Below are 25774 nucleotides of genomic sequence, written 5' to 3'. Positions count from 1 at the left end.
CTTCAGTGCTTTTTTCTGATAGTTCCCATGACACTTTGCTCTTCTAGTATTCCTTCTACCTCTCTGGCATCCTTCTCTGTCTCCTTGTCAGGCCCATGATCCTTTCCTCTGTCCTTGAATTTTGGAATTCCTTAAGGCCCAATTCTAAGCCCTCTCCTCTTCACTTTGAACTGCTGGGTTATCAAATTTATATTCATAGCTTTAGTGTCTTCTCTAGAGCTCAGGTCTCTCCCTTATGCTCCAATTCTGTAAGTCCACCTGCCTACTTGATGTCTCCTCATAGGCACCTCAAAAATATTTCAGACCTACACAGTATCTTTAAAATGGAACTCAGAGCCCCTAGCTGTTTCTCTTCCACCATTCCAATCTCAGTGAATAACTTTGCCTTCCATCCATTTATAGAAACTAGAAACCTGGAAGTCACCTATTTAGCCTCGAAAATACCTCTTCTTTACCCAACACCCCCCGCAACACACACACATCCAACTAGTCTCTGATTCTTGTTAATTTTGTCTTCTAAATCTTTCTCACATCAGCCAGAGGCTCTCCATCCCTTCACTCATAATTTTAATCAGAGCCACATTACTTTTTCTCTCTTCTAGAATACTTCAATACTTCCTGATTCACCTGCTTCCATTTTTGTTCCTTATAGGTCCGTCCTGCACACTGTAGCCAAACTGATTTTTTAAAAGCAAATCTGTCACTCCCTTGCTTAAAGTAACCCTTCTACAACTCTGGAGAATAGATAAGAAACTGGAAACTGTGATTAACTACGGCAAGGGTAAGGGAACACAGGAGGGATACAGGGGTAGGAGCCAGACTTTTTATTGTATACCTTTGTATAATCTGTTGTTTTCTTTTGGAACTTCATGAGTGTGTTATCTACTCTAAAAATCAAATCAATAAATTGAATTTTTAAAATTATTGCATCATGCTATTCTTAAGATAAAGGCAAACTCAACCAACTGGTCCCAATCTACTTCCCTTTTTAACTTCATCTCTTAGTATACTCTTTCAATCTCAGTGCTCCGGCTACACTGGGCGTCTGTCAGTTCCTTATGCTCCACGTGCTTTGTCTTGTTTCAAGGCCTTTGCATAAATTGATTCTAGCTCTGCCTAAACTGCCCTTTGGTCTCCCTTTCACTGAGGTAACACATTCTTTCCCTTAAATCTCAGACCACCAGTTACCACTTCTTAAGGGAAGCCTTCCCTGACAAACTTTATCCCCTTTTATGTGCTGTTACAACACCATGTACTTTTTGGCACACACTGCAGTTCCAGTTTTATATTCATTGTGTGATAATCTAATTATACTCTACCTTATCAATTTGACTGAAAATTCAAGGAGGGCAAGTATTGTTCTTGGTTCTTTGAAAGTGCAAAATTATAAACTATTTGAGAGGCAACGTTGTAAAACTCACTGCTTAATATTTTGTGACAAATTCTTATTTTTAAAGATTTTTATGGTTTTATATTTCTAACTCAACAAAAAGCAGTAGTAAGAATTTAACAAAGCTTGACCAAAGAAATCCCTGCTATGCTTAAACCCACCATAATACTCTATGTTGATGAATTAGGAAGGTATCCCATTACATATTAGAAGTGGGTGAGTGAGCGAGTATGTATAAATTAACTCAGGAAGTGCTGTTGTCAGTCTTCAAGAGGGGGCTGTTATTATATATATGGTTTCCAAACTCACTTTTTTGGAACATTATCAAAGACTAGTATTTCATGGACTATGCTGTAGGAAATGCTCTTTTACATTTATGCAATATTAGTATATACTATAGGGAAGGAGAAGTGGAAGATGTCAAGGGCAGCTTTTGAGTATGGTCCTAGTAAACGTGAATGGAAAAGGAGGTAAATTAAAAATGGTAGATCTGAGAAAAACTGAAGAAAGAGAATCAGAATTTACTGGTAAATTTGAAGTCTGTGGGGTAAAGGTGAGCAGTTAAAAATAGTCATCTCAAACCAAAGGAACTGAGAAAAGTTTTAGTGACAATCTTGAGTCTCACTTTTAATGTTATAAAATTTAGTATAATGAAAATTATTCCTGATCACTGTAAAATGGCATAAAATACAAACAGATATATGGTAAAAAGTAAAAAGTTCGCCCCTGCCCCAAGCTCATTCCCCTCTGCCTGGTAACCACCATCAACAGTTTGGCTTATGTCCTTCCTCCGTGCATTTACAAGCACTCATCTGTGTGTGTGTGTATACACATATATACGCACATATACACACAAATATATGTGTCCACATGTATTTTATAAATAAATGACATCACTATATGTATTGTTCTGTAACTTGCTTCACATCGCAGTGTATAACACATCTGTCAATGATCTTCATCTACTTTCTGATTATCAGTAGGTGCATAGTAACCCATAGTTTGGATAAACCATGTTTTATAATTGTTAGGAATAATCTTTTTAGTAAATAAAGAGATCGGATATAGGTGAATGATCTAATGAGGCAATCTGGTAAGGAAAAGAGTCTCAAATTTTTTTTTTAATAACTGAAATTGCAGAGGAGAGGGACTCAGTGCAGTTTCTTACTTGATCCTTTTATTAATAATAAGGAGCCATTATTGTAGTTCATTTTCTGTGTGATTCAAGTTCTGACTTCTTAGAAACATAGTATGTGGCATAAAAGCATCTCTTATAACCATAAAATAACAAATACATTATTTTTTAAAGAGCTGCTTCTTTAATTTTGAAAAGTTTTATAGAAAAATACCAAATAATACCTAAAAAACAAAACAAAAAACCCCATAATCCCAATTTTTAAAAAATCTGTAAGGTAAGAGTTTAAGTTCATGCATCTACCTCCTCAATTTCATCTGTTTTAGGTACCTGCTATCAACAGTTTGGGACGTATTCCTACATTTTCTTGGGTTTATACAGACAATTTCTATATGCATATATGTACACATGCCACACCTGCTTTTTCCCTAATAAAATGGGATGGTGCTATTCATGTAGGTCTACAGTTTTAAAAAATTTGCTCCCTGCTTCAGCAGTGTATCATGGACTTGAGCACAAAATTTTTGATTAATTAAACTCATATATCTTTTATGTTATCTTCATTTGTTTTCTTGTACTAACAACATTTACGGTAACTAAACTCAGAAGCGACTGATTTATTAACTGTCATGGCAATTTTTTAATTTACAGTGTGAGATATATCTGGCATCACAGACCTTGCTCATTTGCTTGGGGCATTCCCACCTGATAGTGGGAATTACTCAAGAGACTAAATTATAGATAAGAAGGCTGATTGGTGAGCCGAGAATTGGAATGAAAGCAAGTAGGTGTTCTTACAGGATATTTCTATCAAGCTACGGGAGCTCTCTGACTTGCCCTGGAGCTCTTTCTGTCTTGACAACTGTCATTAGTCATCAGAGTCATGGCCCAGAACATGGTTCAGAGACATATGGAACACGCTTCTTCCAGGCTCCTGATCGGAACTGTGCACTGCCCACCACTTCATTTAAGCTGTCTGACCAGGTCCACATTCATTACTCTTTCTGTATGTGAGAGAAGTGTTCATTAGAATTTGAGGATTCCCCAAATCTGCTTGGTGGAGATATGGAAAATACCTTTGCCTCCACCAACTTATTTACAGGTTCTCTCTTCAAGTGAGCTTCTGTGGAAGAGGCTAACATACAGAGGCTGTGACAATCACAGCGTCTGTAGATATTGCCAGATGTCCCCTGGTGGTCAAAATCACCCTGAGTTTAAAACCACTGATTTAGAGGGAGATTGGTTTAGAGCAGGGGTGTCCAAACTTTTTTCAACGTTTTTCACCAAGGGCTATATGCGGTAAAATACACAAACAGCCACGCCACTCACTCGAGGTGAAGTACGTATTGCCTCATCTGGTTTATTTAAGTAAACTAAATATATTTTTGGAATTTGCTGCGGGCCAATAAAAAATGGGTCGCAGGCTGTAGTTGGCCCGCGGGCCGCAGTTTGGACAGCCCTGGTTTAGAGTAAAGAAAGAGCTAAAGAGAGGGAAACCAGGTGGAATATTGCGTAGATGTCAACTGAGAGGTAAGATTTAAGGATATTAATTCCTCAGCAGTGGGAGGAAAGAACATAGGATTTGTCCCATGTCTTGGTCTCTACTTTCCCACTAATTATGAAATCTTTGGTTACTTGCTTTTTACCCTTCTGATAGTGAATTAGAATGAGGATTAACTTTGTTACTATTATTTTTGTAGCTTGTGTACTTGTTATGTATCAGAGTTGTACTGGCATTTTATATGCATTCTAGAGATAGTGCGTTTAGACGTCCTCTGTAAATTATAAAATTTTATGCTAAAAGTACTGTGTTACCTGGCATGTCTTCCTGTTTATAGATTGGTACAAAAGTAATTGCAGTTTTTGCAATTTTTTTTGACCTCTTAAATCGCAATTACTTTTGCACCAATATAATACTTCTTACCACTGCTTTTATCCCTTTAGACCTTTAAAATTACTGGCAAATATAAGATTTAACTTTGTGAATTTGACCATGGTTATAAAAATTTTCTAGGAATGATAACTTTTATGTAATTATATATATAAAACAATTACATAAATTACATATATTAAATATATATTTATTATTTTATTAAATATATATAATAATTACGTAAATTACATACATATTAAATCCAGCATATGTATGTATAGATACATATGCTGGTTTTAAAATTACATTATGGATTACAATGTAGCATCACTCATGTTATAATCAGAATAAGAGAAAATAAGATTTCTTAAACTGAAATAGACTTAGCAGGCAAATATCCAGGCATGTGTTTATTCCATATATTGAATAACATCACATAATTCTTTGAAAAACCCCATTGTTAACACTTCTATATCCAGAAAAATACTTGTTTATTTTTTGTCCTTTTGTCTCTTGCTCTTAAGTCAATTCCATAAAGCAGGGCAATTAAATTTTTTTATCCTTAAGTACATTTACTTTTGTCTCTCTAATGGATTAGTCAGGCATGGTTTCCCTGTATACTCAATAAATGTTTACTGAATAAAGGAATAAATTACAGAAATCATCTTCTCTCTCTCCTAGCAGGTTATCTTCTAAAATGATCAGTGACTAATCTTCATTATCATTTCCCCATTGTAAAATTGTCTATATTTCTGAGTTTCTCCAGACTTTGTCCCATGGTTTGGATTAGGGGGCAGGGTCGGGGAGGTGTTGGTTACCATCATGAGGCAAATTCACTAGGCCCCCAGGGGAATGGCTCTACAATACTTTAAATATTTGCTTCAGACCTATAATTCATTCCAAGAGTCCTAATATTTTGTTGCCTATCTGGATTATAATGTTTAGCACCTGCGTCTCCTCTGTGTCTCCTAATGGGTTTATGGGGTCAGTCTTGGCTGCCTGTCCATGACTTAACTCTCGATTCAGGGATTGAACCTATCACCTACTGTTGATTTTTAGTACTGACCCTGCATGCCTTTAGTTTTCATTTCTTCCCAGATGTGATAATAATCACACGGATTTGGGGATAATTTTCTTAACCAATGAGAATATTGAATTCAATGGATTTGTTTATGATCACTATTATAAAATAGCTCACTCACAAATTCTTTGCATACCAATTCTTCAATCCTTGAGACCAAGTTTGATGCATTTCTCTTTTTTATGGGTCCTACACTACCTCTTCTATGAAGCAGTCATCTATCCTAACCAAAACCTCTACTTCTTTCTGAGATTAGGTCTTCTATTATATTCTACCAATAAGTTTCTGCCTTATTCATCATTGTATCCTCATCTATCTATTTGACATATATAGGAAGCACTCACGTATTTTTGACCTACTGAATGAATGAAGTTCCAATTATTGTGGTTGTTTTGATTAATGATGTCATCTGGTATAATTTCCTCTTTCTTCTCCCAGTGCCATTTCACTTCCAATTAAGTACTCAAGCTAAGTACTATAGACTCCAAGGTTAAGAGAAACTAATTTGAAGAGCCATCTGAAAATCAGGGGAATCATTTCCCAGTTTCTTAAAGAGAAAGGGCACCTCAGCATGAGCTTATTGAAGAAAATGAGAAGGAGAAAATGATAAAGGCAATAGAAAGAAACATGGTCAGAGCAGAAATAATAAGCAAGGATACTTCCCATCTGGGAGGGTGTCAGAGAACAGGAAAAGTTTCAGTTTCTATTTTTGCATTAGTCGTCTTCTGCACAAAGAACAACATTAAAATTAGAACAATATTGTGAAATCTCATGGGCCTCCTCATTGATTCATCCTGTGGATATCTTCTCAAGGTCAGATCTACCCTGGAGGTGCCTCCCTCTGCCTCTCTGCCTGTTCTTTTTCATTTTCTGAACAGTCAGAATTCTCTAAATCCTTGCAATGGAACAGGGCAATATCTTAGAGCCTGTTTTCCTTCTTGTCCTGCCAAATCTTACATAGGTCCTTTCCATTTTGGAGAGCTTAAGAACTAACCTTTTGGGCAAAGAGAAGAAAGCGCTTTCCTGTCTGGGCTGGAATATTGTTTCCCTGAGTTTCAGACTATTTTTTCCTAATTCTAGTTACCTCCGTTACCACATCCAGAAGTATCTTTGGCACCAGTACTTGGAAAGTTTATGCTTCCCCACAGGCTGTTTTATAAAAATGCATTAATTAGCTTATTTATTTATACCTTCTTATTCCAAAATCTGGTGTCAGAGACACCTGTAGACTACAGGAGATCTGAAATGAGGGACACACCTTGATCCTAATGAGTACCCAAACTAGGTATCAAAAAGAGGGCTACTCTGATCTTTTAACACCTCTAAAGATTGGAATGCCCCAGAGCTCAGACCTTGGACCTCTTTCTCGCTTACTATTCTTTTTCTTTCTCTTAATCAGCAGAAATGTATTTTCTCACAGTTCTAGAGGCCAGAAGTCCAAGACCAGGGTGCCATCAGATGTGTTTCTGGTAAGGCCTCTTTTCCTGGCTTGTAGATAGCCGTCTTCTTGCTGTGTTGTCAGATGGCCTTTTCTTTGTGTGCGCACATGGAGAGAGAGGCCACCATCTGGTGTGTCTTCCCCTTCTTCTAAGAACACCAGCCAGACTGGATTAGGGCCTTACCCTTATGACCTCTCCACTCATTTTATTTTTTTAAAAGATTTTATTGGGGAAGGGGAACAGGACTTTATTGGGGAACAGTGTGTACTTCCAGGGCTTTTTTCCAAGTCAAGTTGTTGTCTTTTCCATCTTAGTTGTGGAGGGTTCCACTCATTTTTTTAAAGGAGAGCTTATCCAGTTCCGTGACTTTAAGCACTACCTGTAGATTGTTGATGACTCCCAAATGACCAGCCCCCACTTCACCCTGGACTTCAGACCCATTTCTAATTGTCGATTTGAGATCTCTACTTGTGTGTCCATAGACACCTTAAACTTAACAGGAAACGAAACTCTTGATTCCTCCTAATCTTATTTACTTCTCCCCGGGTGTACCCTGTCTCAGTAAACCCAATTGCTCAGCCCAAACTCCTTTGAGTTTTTCTTTTATGTACCACATCGAATCCTTCAGAAAGTCCTGGTAAATCCTCTTTATATCTCAAATCTGACAACGTATCATTTCCTTTAGCATTTCTGTTCTAGTCCAGGCCATCATCTTTTCTCACCTAGAGACCACTGTAATAGCCTCTTAATGGTCTCCTTGCTTCTACTCTTGCCCTGATTCCTCCTTTAAAACACAAATTAGATTATAATTCTCTGCTGCTTAAAACCCAATGACTTCTTATCCCAAAAAGTCCAACCTGTCCTGGCCACTGACTGTCGCTCTGATTTCGTTCTCTACGAATCTCTCTCACTCCTCCCCTCTGGCTACACTGGCCTAGCTTTCTTCCGGCATCGCTGGCACATTCTGAGCTTAGAGTTTCTGCATTTGCTGTTCTCTGCCTCAAACTTTCTTCAAATAATCATATGGCTAGTTCGTTCACTTCATTTCAGTCTGTACTCAAATGTCATCTCCTCAGAGAGGCCCTTTTACTTCTTTATTAGTCATCCTGCTTAAAACAGCATCATCCTATAATCCCCATCCTTACTATGCTTTATTTTTATCTGTAGTTCTTATTGCTATCTGACATTATATTAAATCTATTTGTGTATTGACTATGTTCACACTCGAATGCAAGCTTCCTGTGGAGAGTAAGGGCGAGGGCATGGTTTGTTTTGTTCACTGCTGTATGTTCAGCACCTAGAATAGAGCCTAGCTCATCCAGAGTACTAAACATGTATTTATGAAATGAATGAGTGAATGTATAAGTAAGTAGCTGGACCTGTCCTTTGGGAAAGATTATGAAGGACTGCCCAAGTTCACTGGGTAGGATCCACAGTCCCCAAATCACTGCCCCATCTCCATGTGTCAGTTAGTATCTGTCGATGTATGCACATTTTCCTACAGTACCTTGACACCCCTTTCAAATCCGTTCCAGCTTAAGTTCCCTCTTTCACCTACTCTCACAGGTTGCACTTTCCATCCCCATCCCACAAAAGTGATCCTTTAGAATTAATTTTATAACATAAATGCTCATATATAGAAAAAGCAATTTCTGTCAGGAGAGAAGTGTTCCTTAATGATAATAGTGGTGAAAGCAGAAAATAAGGAATAACAAGTTGGAAACAAATTCCAAAGTTTTGAAGGAACTTGGAGACAATATCCTTGTAAAATCAGCAAATGTGAAAGGTGACAAAAGATTGTGTTGATTATAACCCACCTGGAGTCTATTGTTCCATGTCTAATATGGAGCCAATCCCGGCACAAGATTTTTAAAAAGACAAAAGAATGTGTTCAGAGATGGCAAATAATATAGCGAGAACACATTATATGAGTAGTGGTTGAATAATTATAATAAATAATAATAATAACAACAACAACAGTAATTGCAAACATTTACTATGTGCCAGGCATTATTCTAAACACTGAAATGTTATTTAATCCTCATCCTATGAAGTAGATACTATCCTATCACTTTTCAGATGAGAAATGAAGTTACAGCGAGGTTAAGTAACTAACTCTCCTTCAAGGTTACACAGCTAATAAGAGGTAGAGCCAGTGCTACTGATTTCATTCTGATTTCAGAGTCCATGCTTTTAACCACTGTGTTATGTTTTAATATTAAAAAATAAGTGCTATTGAAGAAGGAGCTACTGTAGACATTCTAAGAAGGCAGTGTTAGTTAGCTGTCACCTTAAGTGTCACCACCTCATTCTCAGTCCCCGCCCCCATTCTACCCAGTATATACTCCTATAACAATAGGACCAGTAACAGCACTTCATTACATTATTTACTTGTATCTCTACCTCTCTCTATTAATGTATATTTAACTTATTTTAAGGATTATATTTGATTCATTTTTGAGCCACTAGATGAGTTTAGTGACTTGACATATGGTCAACATTGTTTTTGTTGAATGAAAAAAAATGAATGAATGATCCTTAAATTGATTTGAACTGTCCAGTGGTGGAATAGCTTTTCTGTAAGGTGATGAGCTCCTGGTCACTGGCTGTATTCAAGCATGGGCTGGATTTGACATTTGAAGGATGCTTGACGGGATGCTGTAGAAGGAACCTCCATGCCATCTGGCAGTGGGAGATTAGACTAGGTTTCCTTCTAACTATGCATTATCTGATCCTACGATAAGTCGGTTATTCTTTCTCAAAACATTAAGTTGGCACCTGTTATGTGCCTAACATCGTTCTAGACACCGAAAATACAAAGATAAAAGTGGCCTAGCCAGTATCCTTAAGGAGCTAGTAGTAGCTGGGTAATTAAGAAAAGAGGTGCTTAATAGTATAGGTGTAAAGTTTTAATAGATTAAAATCTGTCCTTTTCTATTTATTTTTTGAGATGTTTTGAATAAATGCAGAAGGGAGGAAAAAGCTGTTACAAGGAGGAAAACACTAGATATAAAAGATAACCCTAAATTTGCCTTTCTGAGAAAGGAATTTAGGGAGTAAAGACCACATGCTACAGTCTTATGGAGGGATTCCCTAAAAGGGAAATATCAGTGTTTCCCATCAAGGTATTACATGGCTGGATATAATTCAGTAGAGAAAGTAATTTGAAATTCTTTAAACAATGTACTTTCTCCAAAACCAGTAAAGATGATTATGTCCTTACTCCTTCATTCCCCCTTTAGGGACATTAATATGAAATGAACAATCCATTAAGTCATGTTGTTCACAAGACTTAAAGGTTTCTGGTGACTAAGACATGGATTCTAACAGTTAAGTACAAAGGGACCTTTCAGTTTCTTTCCCAATTAACATGTCTGAAATCTGTTAGGCAGTGGGGGAATAGTGGTCTTTCTTTATATTACCCTGGTCCCTCATGCTGCTCATCTTTCACACATGTCCAAATATGTCTCGACACAGAATCATCCTCTCTAGCTGGGACATGATGCCTAGGTAGGTGGGGAATTCCCCTGTTTTGTTTAAAATCATAGTTGTCTTTGGGTTTGGCTGGCATGTTCATAAGTTTACTGACAATTGGTTTTTTTCCCTCTTATACCATATGCTATTCCATGATTCATCTGCTTTGAGTCTGTTGCCTTGAAGGTGAAACAATTTCTTCCAATGTTGATATTTCATAATCTCGTAGATAACGAGCATACACATATGCATAGTCCTTTCAGAAGTTTTAAACATTTGGAGATGAATGAATAATGCTGCCACAAATGGAAAAGAGCAGTATAAAATCATAATGGTGATATTAAATCACCTTTTATTGGGTGGTTGGGTGAGTACTGATATTGATAAAGCCTAGGCACTTTACTACATTTCTTGACCTGTTCTTAAGAAATTGTTTCTGGTATGTATTACTTATTTATGAATTTTAAAATTTAATGTTTTACTTTAATTACCTTGATTTAATGTATTTTAATATTTTAGACAGGAAAGATCTGTAGTTGTAGAAGTGGGGTTTAAATTCCAAATAAATTATTAACAGCTGGTTATATTTTAATGGTAGCATTTGTTTCTGTAATGGTGTAGCAATGACTCTTCAAATCTCAAGAAATCTTTTATTCCTGATATAAGTAGTAATTCTTTCAAACTATTTTAATAGAACATATTACATTTCTGAATACAATGCAAAGCAGTTATTTCTGCATGGGTACTTTCTAAGTATTTAGAAGATTAGACTTCTAATAAACATAGACTAAATCAAGTTTCTGCAAGCTTTAATCTATACACCTGTTGTGTTACATCATTTAACCACATGTATCTTTTTACTTAGAATGTCAGTGATTGTTTTTTGATGCAGAAAAGCTATAATTTCATGGTATAGATGCGCGTGTAAATATCTATATAAGTTATACATTTGGAGAGATTTTTAAAGGATTAATCCTCAGTATATCTTCCTTCCTCTCTCTCCCTTTACCTGGTTTAGCTCCTCTTTGGTTCAGGTGTGCTGGTGTCCCTAAGCCTTTCTGGGCCGCAGCTGGAGAAAGTGGTGATTGACAGAAGCCTGGTGGGGAAGCTCATCTCAGACACCATCAGTGACGGTAATTACTCCATGTGCAAATCAATTGCCTACATTAACAGTGGGGCAGGAGAAATAGTGTGTCAACAGGTAGACTAATTATTACCACTGGGGACTTGCAAACACAAGTAATTGCTTGTAATAGCATAGTTACAACCCGTGGGACCAATACAAGTTTTGGCTAATGTTTAATATGAAAGTTTTTGAGTGTTAGCCTTATATCCTGAATATTTTTCTTTCTTTCCTTTAAAAAAATGTGAACATATTTCCGAAATAGGCTTTTGTTGTTGTTGTTTTTTGGTGTGGTCTTTCAAAATTAGTCCCCTATTGTTGACATGTCAAATATTTTTTCATTTTCAAATGAATTTTAAATAAATAACCCAAATGTGTCAACACAGCCACCTGTAAAAAAGAAAATTATGCTTTGCCTCTTAGGAGGATTCTTTGTTACCAAAGTCTCTGAATATTAACTGTTGATAAAATTTGGGCAATATTTCTTCCTTTTTTCAAATTATAGTTGACATACAATGTTATATTAGTTCCAGGTATACAACAGTAATTGGTCAATATTTCTAAATATCAAAAATCAATGGCAAATATACTAGATAAATCTATGAAGTGATACTACAATAGTATATAAATGCTACAAAACACATAAGAAAAATATTTTAAGCCAGTTATTGAAAACATAGGATACTGACATTTATTGAGCCCTAAGAGGCCCTATGCTGTGCCAATCTACCTATTTTATTTAATTCAAAGAACAACCTTTTATAAGGTGTAGTTATTTCCACTTGATAGATAAGGAAATTACAGCTGAGATACTAAGGAACATGCCCACAAATGAAATACTAAGGAATAGCTCAAAAATGACTGAGCTGAGATTTGAACCAAGGTTCTAGCTGCAGAACCCATTTTCTTTCCACTACAGTATGCTGACTCCTGAAGTTTTAAGATTATGTTCTTTTATTCACAATAAAAAGTCTAAAAACATTGCATTATCTTTGGAGATTGAAAATTGTCAGTATCTGAAACTGCATAATTAAAGGAAAGCATGGCCTAGTGGAAAAGACAGGTGAGAATACAGAAACCTTCCTTCTGCCATGTGCTCTTACTAGCTACTTCTGAATAAATCAGACCCAATTTCATCACTTTAAAGAAAAGCACTCTGCAGAATGGCTGTAATTAGCAACATTACTGATAATAATAATAAGTTAAGGTAGGACTGTAAATGTGCCATTTCTTCTCATAGGAATATGGTGCTAAGGAAGCTAGCTAGCTTCCCTATGGAAGAGATTCCATTGTCATATGTCTAATAATTGATCCCTTTGTTGACACTGCAAATAAAATAGTGGCTGTGATGATTTTATCAATTTGATGCACCTCTATAAGAATTAAAAGGACACTTCCAACACTTTATGTCTCTGAGATACCTTTTTTCACTTGTTTCTTTTATTTATGCCCCAAATAATACATCCTCATGAGATCGTGATAACAATGTGATTTCTTGGCAGTTCTCCAATTCTCCTCTAATTGTATAGATCTACCATTGGTCACTATTTGCACAGTAAGGAGTATAGAAGTAAAGAAAATATGTAAAACAATCAATAATTTATTTTTGTTAGGAACAATATAAAACATTTCTCAATTATTTTTATCAATAATTTTATATAACATTAATCCCCTTTATTAACCCATAAAAATTATCTACCTACTTGTATCCTTTAGAAATAAAGCTGTAGAAATATTTTTGCTAATCTTCCTTATTAAACATTAATTTATGTAATGACGTATTGGGAATAATACGCTTTATTTTATTCAGCTTATATACTCTCAAAAAGAAGGTTCATTAATAAAAAATTTAAAAATAAAAAAATAAGATTGGTGGAGAACACTGATCTGTAGCCCTCAATAAATCTAATTTATTCTCAGGTGGTTTATAGCATATAAACACAGGATTAAAGTTTAAGCATAAACAAAAATAAACATTTTCATCATTATATTCAGGAATAAAATGATCCTTATTTTATGCTTTTCTAGCCCTAGTTCCAAATACGTATTATTTGTTGATTGTCCCCAAACATCAGAGTATATTGAAATGTTATCAGAAAAGAAGGAAAAGTATCAAAGCCATTCATGATTATATTGATGATTATTGTTTATTTCCAATGTCTTTAATATCCTTGTAAAATGTCATAATGATATTTAGGAGACTAATTATTTTAATTTTTATCTTCTAAAAATAGCGTTTTGTAATATTTCAGTGGAAAAAATCTATTAGTTCATTGTTATTTTATTCTAACTTAGTATTATCAAAATCTCTTTTTTTTTTTTTAAGCTCTTCTCACAGACAGCTTTATCATCTTATCATTTTTGGCACAAAACAAACTATGTTTCATTCAGTTTGCCAAGAAGATGGGTTCTCCTGATGTAAACAAAAGATTGGAAAAACTCTCAGCCTTGGAATATAAGGTAGAGATTTCAATTTAAATAGTCATATTGTTAATTAAGGTGTGCTAGAGTGTCACATGAGTTGGTGTTACGCTTATTATTCTTGTACATTCCTGGATTTTAGAAAAAAACAAAAAAACACTTATAGGATTGAGTTTGAATCACTAGAAACAGTGGCCATCCTAAGTTTTCTTTGTTACTTTCATTATGAGGGTCCAATAATGGCATGTTGGAGCAAGTCATATAGCATTTATGGAAGTCAAAGACAGATAATAGAGGCAAGTTACACATTGGAAAATGGTGTTCTTGCTAGAGGTAGTATAATACACCATTCTTATTTTCCCCAAAGATTCCTTATTATCTTTCTAGGCTAGGACAGCTGCCCTGGTTTCTATTTCACAAGAAAAGAAAGAAGGAAGAAGGCACTTTCAAAGGTTAATAGAAAAGTGTAATAAACAAGGTGTGGGAAGACCTCCCCCCATCTCAACTATAACTGGAGAAAATGCAAAAAGAAATCTTCCTATGTTAGTATCTCTCCCTTCACTAACTCCAGGTAATTTGTTTCCTTGTATCAGGGACTTTACATCTGTTAAGGCAGGATTTTTATTTTAAATGATGTGTTTAATTTAAGTTTGCCACATTACGTTTTAACTGCTTGGAAGGTATACTGTCTGCTAGGATGAGTATCTAATACATTTTCCAGGCTGTTTCAGTTCAAGGCCTCTTTTCAGCAGTGACTTGTGTTTGCAAGATTGATCCAGCCTCTGTGACGTGGATTTGAGACAGTTCACTGTTCACTAGGAACAGAGCTGATATACAGCTTCCTTAAAAAAGATGCACACTTGTGCCATACTTAGAATATATAGCAAGAGCAAAGATTTTTAGAAGTCAGCTTTGTGGCTTGAAACTGTTCATGGGTTTTTGAAAAAGTTGCATTTAACCTAACCTTTTGCCCTTTGGGATTATTTCTTAGTGTGATTGAGATGGTAGTAGTATGGGGCAGGATCTCATTTTATTTGCTAGAAACTTCTATTCTTATAAAGATTTTTAACATGGGATTAAAACATATTAAATAAGTTTTTCATTGTGGTAATAAACTACAATTTGGTTTTATTTGCCAGCTTTGTTGAGCTCCTATAACATTGTATACTATTGATTTTCTTTAGCTTGAAATCAATGGTACTCTTGTATTATATTTTGGTTAGTCAAAAAATTGATATTAATTGATATTAAATGGGATGTTATTTTCTAGAATGGCTAACTGTAGATTTACTTGAAATGTTTATTTACTAATACTGTTCTTTGAGATGCACCAATATGCCTTCAAGGTATTTTGTTTCTAACGTTGTCATGTAAAATTTTGTATAACTAGTTTCCCCATCTTAGGTTTGATGGATAGTTTAGTAAAGTTTTCTCAACCAAAGGATAGTAGTTACCCATTAATGAGAGCAGAGAGAGACTCGTAAGATGCCATCTTTTCTTATGAAAAGACGTAGAAAATAGACCTAGTATATGGACACTTATACCTTAAGTAAAGGAATTACTTATTTGTTTATGCTTTCTGCCTTTGAATTTGGGTAAATTAGGACATGGACACTCCATGTCATTTCTATACATTAGAGAAATAATCTACTTTGGAAAATCTATGGATTTCATTTTCTGATTCAGTATTTAAATATAGATATTTAGTACTTAGTAAAAACTGCCATTTGTCAATTGGAAGGATATTTTAAGAAACTTCTTTATTTTACTTGCCTTGTTGACTATCATAATAGAATACTGATGCCATTAAAACATGAAATTTCAGATAACATATATGATTTGCATTAAGTGAGGAATAAAAGTGTCAGTTTTTTGTTTTAATTCAAATGTTCTGCATGTAGAAATTTGTAAGTAATGTGTTTACATGGCAAGTAGGACATCAAATTAATGTTTGTGTATTTTTAAGGACTTAGTAATTCCATTGTGATATTTCTCTCAAACAAGAAGAAAACTAGTAAAAATAATGATATTGAGAGCTTCAATATAAGAATTTGTACTTCAAAGCATGAAGTACATCTGTGTTGTCTGTCATTGCCCATTTGGATTTTAAAACAAGGAAATAGTGTATAGTATGATAATCCTGCTTTTCTTTACAGCTGTACCATAAATTAGTTCTTTTAGATAGAAATAATTTTGGCAAAGAAAATTGCAAGGTAAATATCCTGAAATTATTGACCTTTAACAAGTGTTCCTGTCCACAATTTAAAAATCCAATTCAACTTATTTAACAGTGAAGGGACAGTGCAAGGAGTTAAATGTTTACCATGAGAGAAGAGCACTGGTAATTACTTTGATTTTAGTTCTTTTGATGTGCATTCGGAGGATGAAGAGGTCAATAATATTATGGCCATGCAAATAGAAAAGGGTTCCTTTTGACCATATTAAAAAAAAATAGCAGAGGATTATTAAAGCATTAACCTTGATTTTAATGGCCTTGGTTGAGTGGTGAGATCACAATTTGGATGAGCCTGATTATTTACTAAATACAATACATAAATGCAACGGGTTCTTAACACCCATTGCACTCTGGCATTATCGCATTACTGCCATCCTTTGTTGCCTTGCAGACAGGAATATGAAAGCAATCTGTCATGTAGTGAGACTGGCTCCAGAAGCATTTCTCTGATAAGAAGACCCCCTGCCCTTTGCTAGTGTCTGGTCCACTAGGCTTAGCCATGCGCTTAATCCCCAGAAAGTGGTTCGATTATTGCTGACCAGCAATGGCAAGATAGTTTTTTTTTTTCTTCCAAGCTATCAACCTTCCATTAATTCCTTAAGCAGAAATACGGTGCAATCTATATTTCCTTGGCATGTGTCACCCAGATGGTGCAGTGCTTATGTTTTCAAATAACCATGTTCCAAAATAACATAGTTTGAATAATAAATTCTACAAATCCTTCCTAAGAAAGAGAATCATAATTCGCAGAAGCTGCATCAACTTTTACACAAGATACTGTGGCTTATCCTTTTATGCAGAATATATGTGTATCTGTCTCATATATTCATTAAAGTGATATTGGCCTCAATTTGTTTTTCCTTTTATTCTTGTCAGTCATTGTTAACATGTTATGTCTTAAACAGTAGTCAGACACTCTTGGTCAGCAGTACTGAACTTGTCATTTAATATAGCTGGTCTTAAATCCTAGGTGTAGGTCGATGCTGTCAAGCAACCATGACTGTACATTTTGGTATTGATTAGGATTGCTACAGCCAATTCCTCCCCAACTCACATTTCTCCCTTTCCTCTTCTCTGCTAAAAGTGGAGAAAATTTTGAACATATGTCTTTTTTTATATATGTGTCAAAAGAATTTGGTAAATTCTGACACCTCTCTAAGCACATGTTTAACATGCATATTTACTTGCATTTATCTACATTTACAGATGCTTTAATTTTTATAATACTTTGAGGATTTTGCATTAAAAATTATTCTTTTACGCTTTTTCTTTTTAACCATTAGATTTCCTACTATGAAATACCTGGGCCAGTACACAGGACAACAGAGCGTCACCTCGCTATCAATTGTGCTCAGGATATAGTTGTTTGCTGGTGGCCACTGGTCAGTGATGATGCTTGGCCTTGGGCCCCCATTTCTCCTGAGAAAGACAGAGCCAATCTGCTGCTCCTGGGTTATGCTCAAGGAAGACTGGAGGTAAAGCTAAAACATATACACATTTTATTGAAGGGCAAATAAAATAGGATTATTAGTATTTTTCTGAAATAAATGCAAATGCTTTTTTAAATGTGTAATTTATTTTTCCAAATATTCAAAAAGGAACGTGAAATGGGATCCTTAAAAGTATCGTGTCTAGAGAATACATAGATAATTTCAGGGCTGGCCTGAATAGTACAATGATTGGAGTAAGGCTTCTGGGTTCAGTTCCTAACTCTGCCACTACCTAGCACTCTCTCCTTGAGCCAGTTACTAACCTCTATGTGTTGTGGTCTTGTTATTTGAAAATTTGAGTTAACGAAGATAAATGAGTTAATACATGGATTGAGAGAGATACCTACACATGGGAAACTCACCCTCCTCGATCCTTGTTATCGTTATTAGTACTATCATTACATTTGCTCATGATTTCAGCTGTCAAAGTTATGTTATTAATCACCTTCTGTAAACTTCCATCAGTTAGTAGTCAAATGCTCATTTTGTGCACAACCCTGTGGTACTGCCCCATGGCTGGGCAGAAATTGGTTAAGGAGTGCATAGCGCCGTGGCCTCTCAGTCTTGTGTCCTGCCTGGGACAGGAGCACCAAAGGGTCCATCTAGGAAGTGAGGACAGTGTCTCCCCCTACCTGTCCCTCACAGTGGTTCTACCATCATTCAGAATTGTGACCCTGTGGATATCTTCAGCTTGTATCGGTAATCTGAGTATGAAATTCTGTCTTATCTTTTTATAACTTAAGGAAAAGGCATCCCTTTCCCCCCACTTAGAAAAAGTTTTTATCTTGGTAAAATGTATGTTCCTGTATTTTCTCTAAGTCTGTTACTTTTTAGGCTTTAAAAAGTGTTTCTCAGAATTAGTATTCTGAGATTGAATGAACAAGTCCAAGTTTTCTCGGTCACTGCCTACCTCTTCTGGTTTTATAAACTTTCAGGCTATCTTGTAAGACTGAAGAGTCCTTTTTGATTGATTAATTAATTATTTAATAATTGACCTTTTAATGGAACTTTCCCAATTCTGTTGCAGTAATTAAAAATACTTGTAATGCTTTAGGTGTAGATTTGGTGAGGCTAAGTAAAAGCTTTGTTTCTGTTCATGCCCACCATTTTATTCCATTTTAATGCAGTAAAAGACTTCATTAAAATGACTTAATGTAACAAAGCCAATTATAATTCTATTAAATGTTCTCTCTCATAATGGAAGTAAAAATAATTACATCAGCCTTTAGTTGTACATTAAACAAATTACCTTTATTTGAAATGAGTGTATTACATGAAATTAGGACTCTTCTAAAAGGGCATACATCTGGTCTACATACCTCATCCTCTGGTGTCATCTAGATCATGGACGTTGGAGTTGGACAGACCTGGGTTTGCCTGTTGGGTGGACTGGATTCTAACTATGACCTTAGGCAAGCTTATTCCCTCTGAGCTTCTGCTTGCTTTTAGCTAATTCTGTGTTCTTTGGCCTTGGATACATCTTCTGTCTCTTTGACTAGTTCTCTAATTTTTAAAACAATGAGTTTAAACTAGATCGGTCACCTCAAGGTCCCTGACAGCTCTAAAAAGTGCTCGTGTGGATTCTGAAGCACACATCTGATTTAGCCACTGCCTGCTCAAATGCCCTCATTAGATACTAAAACTAAAATTAGCCTCAACACTGAAAAGCCCACCCCTGACTGGCCCTGACTTGCCTTTCCAGTGTTATTTCCTTATACAAATGTGTGCTCTAGCCAAACGATTTACTCACTGCCTCATTATTTCCCACCTCCTGCCTGTACACATTGCTGCTTTATTAACCTGAAAGGCCCTTCAACCTTTCTCTTTCTACATCCTTCAGCAACTACTGATCATGACCATGGAGTAAGTAAGCACTGCATTTTATGCCACAGGATACAAATGCAAAACTACCCCTGCCTGCAAGAATCTTAGTATCTACCAATGAAAGAAAAAAATAAAAATGTGTAAGTGCACTAAAATGTTGAATGGTGCTGGGGATAGAATATGTGTGAGTTATAGTAGGAGCCAGTGAGGAATGATTGATTTTACTTAAATAGCAAGGAGGGAACATTAAAGAGGCATCACAATTTGCTCAGTTATGATATTTTTACTTTCTTTTACTATTCTTTCTAAGTTTCACATCAAGGTTGTACTAGCCCTATGGAGTGATTTGGCTAGCTTTTTCCTTTTCTCTTCTCTGAAACAGTAAAATAATTATCTCATACTTGAATGTTTGGTAGAACTCACCTAGAAAACTGCCTGGGTGTGGTGTCTTTCAAGGAAGGTAGATTTTTCATACTGGTTCTGTTTTTCCAGGGTTGTTTGTTTTTCAAGAATTCTTTTTTAACTTGAGTTATCTTCCATTTATAGTCCTAGAAAATTATCCACTTCATGTATTTGAATAGATTTGCATAAAACTGTATATGATACTTGCACATGATTTTTAATTATTCACCACTGATTGCATAGTTAATGTCCCCCTTTTTAATCCTAATATGTTAAGAAACGTAATTCTTTTTTTTTCTTGGCAAGTAGCTTTTATATTGGATTTGGCTCTTTCAGTCTTTCTATCAAAATTAAACTGTAGGAAAAATTTGGAAAGATTTCTTTTTCAGAACCTCAAGTGAACTTCTGTATGCAAAAGGTGAATGTCTTTTGGAAGAAATGTTTAGGGAAATAATTGTTCCCTTTTTTTAATGTGAAGATATAATCTTTAACTATGAATTGTAGCACTTTTTTTTTTTTAATGTCGTGAACTAAAACCACTACTCCATAAAGGTAATATTCAGGTGTATGTCTTTAAATTTTTTTCACTAGTGACCAATAAACTTGAACTAATCATCAGAATAAAAAATACAATGTTCTCTTACACCCTAAAATTCAAACTAAAAAAGTAGCGACCTCATAGAGAACAAATTTAATATTTGCATCTTTTAAGCTATAGAATTTTTAAAAAGCATTTCCCATCCAAGTTTAATCATAGAAGATAATAAGCTTTTTTTTTTTTTTTTGGACAGTGGCAAGATCCTGGAGTAGTGAGTGGTTCCTTGCCTTGGCAACACATTACAGTCACCTGCAGAGCTTTTTACAAAGGAGCCCACCCAGACCAGTTACATCAGCATCTCCAGTGGGGGAGGAGACGTCAGTATTCTTTTACAGGTTCCCTAGGTGATACTCATGTGCATCCAAGTTGCGAACCACTGCTTTGCAGCAAAGTAAAAAAAAAAAAAAAAAATCAAGCCATCTCTTTTGCATAACAGACCATGGAAAGGATAAAGCCCACATACTGGACCAAATGAGAGTTTTAACAGTAGATTCTAAGTAGAAAATTGGCTTACCAAGCAGCTAAAAAAAAAAAAAAGAAAACAAAGGAAACATAGAAATAAGCTCTCTGTGACTGAATTATCTGCCTGTCAGAGAAGGAACATTTTTTTATTTATTTTATGGATATTAGAAAACTGCTGGTCTAATTTCACACCACAGAGCTCTAAACAACAGTACATATCTTAATTAAAAGCATAAAGCAGAGAGTTATGTAGTCTAGGGAGAAAATTTCTTTTGAAAAATATACGATAGTGAAAAATTTTATCAGTGAATTCATTTGAAAGCAGTTTTTAATAGTGTATATATGCATTATCATATATAACACGGTAGTATTTTTATTTAAATTATACGTGTTCTTTGTACTTCCTTTTGGAAAGTTACTGCCATCATCCTATTTAATTCATTCACTTTGTCAAAATAAGATAACATAGTTTATTCTTCCTTTACCTTTTATTTGAGCAGGTAGTTTAATTTTTCAGCTGTATTGATTTGGTAATGCTTTCTGAGTATGGTGTTTATTTTAAGATACCTTACTCACAAAAGATTATTTGATTAATTTAGCAAATTAATCAAAACCACATAAGCAGAGCTATTAAACTTTAAAACCTGTTGTCAGGGCTAGGGATGTATAACTTTACAAAGATAACTGTATAGGAAAAAATCCTATAAAAATTAAAAACCATTTTTGCAGTGATTTAAAGGAGCATCAACTTCTGGGAAAGGAAGACTTGTGACCAACTTTTAATACAGTATAATTTGATAAAAGAAGCAGTCAGAAAGCAGTATTAAATACATTGAACTTGAAAAGCCAAAATATTTAAAAAACATTTGTTCCAACAAAATGTATGTACTGCGTTAGCTTTTAACCACATAACAAAGATTTTCCATTTTAGGGATGATTTTTTTTAATCTTTTTATTACAAAACATACATAAAGAATATCAAACAACATAAGTATATATTTTAATAAGCTATTACAAAGGACCCTGGAACCACACTCAGATCAAGGAATAGAACTTTGCCAGGCACCCAAAATACCACCATGTACTCTGTCAACTTCTTCCTGGGCCCCCAAAGTGACCTCTATCATGACTTTTAATAATTTTCACATACATATTCATATAGTTTTTATTACCTAAATGTGCATCTCCTAAAACTGTAGTTTAATATTATCCACTTAAAACACTTAAATGTGTCTCTTATTTAAAATCTCTTTAAATCTACAAGTTCCCATTGTATTCCTTTCTTTTCCTTAAAAGTTACAACATGCTGTATAGATGATGTATTACAGAATTGTACACCTGGAACCTATGTAACTTTACTAACAGTTGTCACCCCAATAAACTTCAATTAAAAAAAAGTTATCTGTTGAACTACAGTGTCCTACATCTGGACTTCGTTGTTTGCATAATCATGGTGTGGTTCAGCATGTTTCTCTGTCTTTTTAAAATTCTGTACGTTAGTCATCAGTTTTGGCAAGACTGTAAGGGACGGTGTGTTATTTTATCAGAAGGTGCATAGTATCAGTTTCTATCTCTCTTTTTCGGTTGTCTTTTTTGATGTTAGCAGCTATGGATGCTCAATGCATAAATCCGCTCTGGGGCAGCTGGTTGGCTCACTTGGTTAGAGCGCGGTGCTCATAACACAAAGGTCGTCGGTTCAATTCCCACATGGGCCAGTGAGCTGCACCCTCCACAACTAGATTGAAAAACAGCAACTTGACTTGGAGCTGATGGGTCTTGGAAAAGCACACTGTTCCCCAATATTCCCCACTTTAAAAAAAAATCCATTAATTCCTCAGGTTGCAAAATGATGATATTCTAATTAGATTATTAGTTTTCGTTTATTAATTGGGATACTTTTATAAAAAGACACTTCCACTAATCTATTCATTTTTCCAATGGTTGCCTTCATATAATATAATTAGGATAAATGTCTATTTCTTTCCTTTTATTTACCAGTTTTCAAGATAATGAATTGGTTGCCTATCACTCCCTGAAAGGTAACCAGTTAGTTTTTGTTTTTTAAACAGCATTATTAATTCATGGATTTGAACATATTTGACTTAATGGTTTTCATAAATTGTAATTGTTATTCTTTTGGAAGCTCAGATTGTCTTATCTTTGGCCAGTGGGTGATTGTTCAATTTGGCTCCTCTTTTTCTCATGACCTCAATGGTCTTGGGTAGCTTCCCTGCTATCTGGTATGACAGCATGTTCCATGCTCATCTTGTACATTTCCTGCCCCAGACCTAGAAATAGCCATTTCTTTAATAAATTCTGGTTTCTTTTAATGGAAATGGCATTTTAAGCACATAGGAATATTGTGTTGTTGTTAATGGGTTGCTCATTGTTTCCAGGTTTCTTTAGTAGAGAGAGCTAGAGATTTTATACATATATACCTGTATTCAGAATGAGTTGATATTGATACTGTAACTCAAACTCAGGATTATGTGGTTTTTAATTTAACCTTTTCTGTATTATATCTGCATCTCCTCTCTTTCATGCTGAAAATCCTAGTGCAGGGACACAGGGAATGAATTATAGTATCTCATAATTACTTGTTTACTTTATCCCACAGTCCACACCTAACAGCCTTAGAATAATCATAAGACTGGTACTACTAATGTAAATTACTGAGAGCATTGAAAAACTTTTTGCCTATGTTTTCTCATTTCTCTTCCATTTTTAAATAGTTATACTTTATTTACATTATTGAAGTATAGAGTCATTACATACAGTGCTCTCTCTCCTTTAATCCATATTTACTCATCTATGGGATTTGGTTTTGCTATTCAGTTGAACCATCTCTTTTATGTGGAGATTTAGAGAGATTCAAAAACTATAGTGCTACCATTGCCACTTTGCCACAATCAGGGATGCTATATTCATGGTCATAGTAAACACTTTTAGTTTGAACCAGCTTTTTGTGAAAGGTTTAAGGCCCGTGTGTATATTCATGTTTTTGCATATGGGTTTCCAGTTGTTTCAGCACTGTTTATTGAAAAGACAATCCTTTCAGCGTTGAATCATCTTTACTACTTTGTCAGATATAGTCAGCTGATCTGATCTCTGGGTCTATTTCTGGGTTCCTTATTCTGTTCCATTGATTTATTTGTCTTTTCTTTCATGAAATAACTTTTTTCTATATTGTGTTGATTGTTATAACAAGTAATTCTGTGAATTAGAGGATTTTATTAATACACAGACATATAAGTTGATACCTTTCACATACTAAAAATTATGGATAAGGGAATGTTTGTATTTCCTCGAGCAATGTCTATTTTTCTAAGCTTGTAAGACATTTGTATAGATTTAATTGAAGACGGATTTCATTGAAAGCTATTAAAAGTAACAGATGTAGCCATTTGAAAACAATTATTACTATTTTGCTTTTAGATGATATATTTGGATAAGTAAAGCTATGGAGCAATAGGGAACTCTCATTCACTGCTGATAGGTAAATTAGTAAATTGCTATGGAGAGCAACTTAGAAACAGTGGTATAGTATTTAGAGGGTGGAATGCTATACAGACGTTATAATGAAGGAACTAGAGCTATATGATTAAATCCCAGAAAAATTAGTTGAGCACAAAGGAATTATAGTGTGATACGGTATGATAGCATTTATATAAAATTTTGAAGCATTCAGAACAATGCTATGTGTTGTTCAGGATTGTTCTAGATTGATGTGGTAATAATGTGATAGGAGTAAATACCAAATTCATAATAGTATTGCCTCTGGGGAGAGAGGGAAGGCAATGAAAATCTGGCAGGTTTCATTGTGTCTGATATTTTATTTCTTGAGAAAAATTTTAGCAAAAGGATAGTATTTCAGAAAGCTGGCTTTCACATTATCATGCTGTTCTCTCTACTTTTATGTGTGTCTTAAATGTTTCATAATAAAGAATTAAAAATAAAATGTGTCTTTTTATCTTAAAAATTTTTGCAAAGTGAGGGAAGAATGTAGATTTAAGAATAAATTCTAGTGATAAGCTAAGAACTTTTGGTTGTTGCATAATCTTTTAAATAACCTGGCTACCCACTGGTGTAAGTTTTCAGTTCCAGAAAAGGGCTCTCTAAATAAAGTTCTTTTCTGATTTACATATTGGATGATTTTAAAGGGGTTATAATAGGCAGCTTCTCTAGCTAACCATGAAACGTGAGAATCTTGAGCCTGTCTCCAGATCACTGTGATTGCTTTTCTGCTTTTTGTGCTTTCCTTTTTTTCTTAAATATCTTCCAGAGAAGGCATCAATCATGTTAACTGCATATACCTTTCCGTCTTCATGCTATTCCTCTTTTGAAGACTTTTGGTTCAGTTCTATTTTCTTTTTTCAAATTTAGCTTTGTAAGAATAAAAATAAAATCATCTTGTACATTTTTTCAACTAGTTTCACCCTTAAAGCTGACTGATTTAAACTTGACTAAAACAATTCACTTTTCGAATGATACTACCAACTTGTTTATGCTTGAAATCTGGAAATTCCAAGACTCTTAGGACTCTATCTTTTCTGCTCTTTCTTAGCTTGAATTTTTCAGTGGTTACCATTTCTTTCTTTACCGCACAGTTTTCTTTAAAAAGGAAAAAGCAAAACAACAAAAAATAAAACATTGGACCATGGTCATCCTTCTCTTGTCTGGTATCACAATCTCCCTTCATTGACCTCTTCTAACGTTGCGTAGCCTGTGGTTTAGCTAACATACCTTCTGTGTTTTTGTGCTTTTCTTCCGTGTACCCTCCTATTACCTTAGAATTAAAGCAGAGATCTTTTCCTTCTGATCTGACT

The 25774-nt window shown here is 34.9% G+C and overlaps 1 protein-coding gene across 12 annotated transcripts in view; it reads left to right on the top strand.

Moving 5' to 3' along the window:
- WDPCP (WD repeat containing planar cell polarity effector) overlaps positions 1 to 25774 on the top strand; it is a 385676-nt gene that overhangs the window by 190668 nt on the left and 169234 nt on the right. For 11 of the 12 annotated variants that reach the window (XM_074332051.1, XM_074332049.1, XM_019717842.2 and 8 more), the window contains 3 exons: positions 11411 to 11525; positions 13842 to 13975; positions 17456 to 17647. In XM_074332051.1, the coding sequence (XP_074188152.1) occupies positions 11411 to 11525; positions 13842 to 13975; positions 17456 to 17647 (441 nt within the window). The remainder of the gene's footprint in view (positions 1 to 11410; positions 11526 to 13841; positions 13976 to 17455; positions 17648 to 25774) is intronic. The other variant, XM_074332050.1, reaches the window with a different exon arrangement.

The sequence above is a fragment of the Rhinolophus sinicus genome, linkage group LG05 (genome assembly GCF_036562045.2).
Source record: "Rhinolophus sinicus isolate RSC01 linkage group LG05, ASM3656204v1, whole genome shotgun sequence".
NCBI lineage: Eukaryota > Metazoa > Chordata > Mammalia > Chiroptera > Rhinolophidae > Rhinolophus > Rhinolophus sinicus.
The sequence above is the reverse complement of the archived record's forward strand: the minus strand, read 5'-3'. Positions and strand labels throughout refer to the sequence as shown.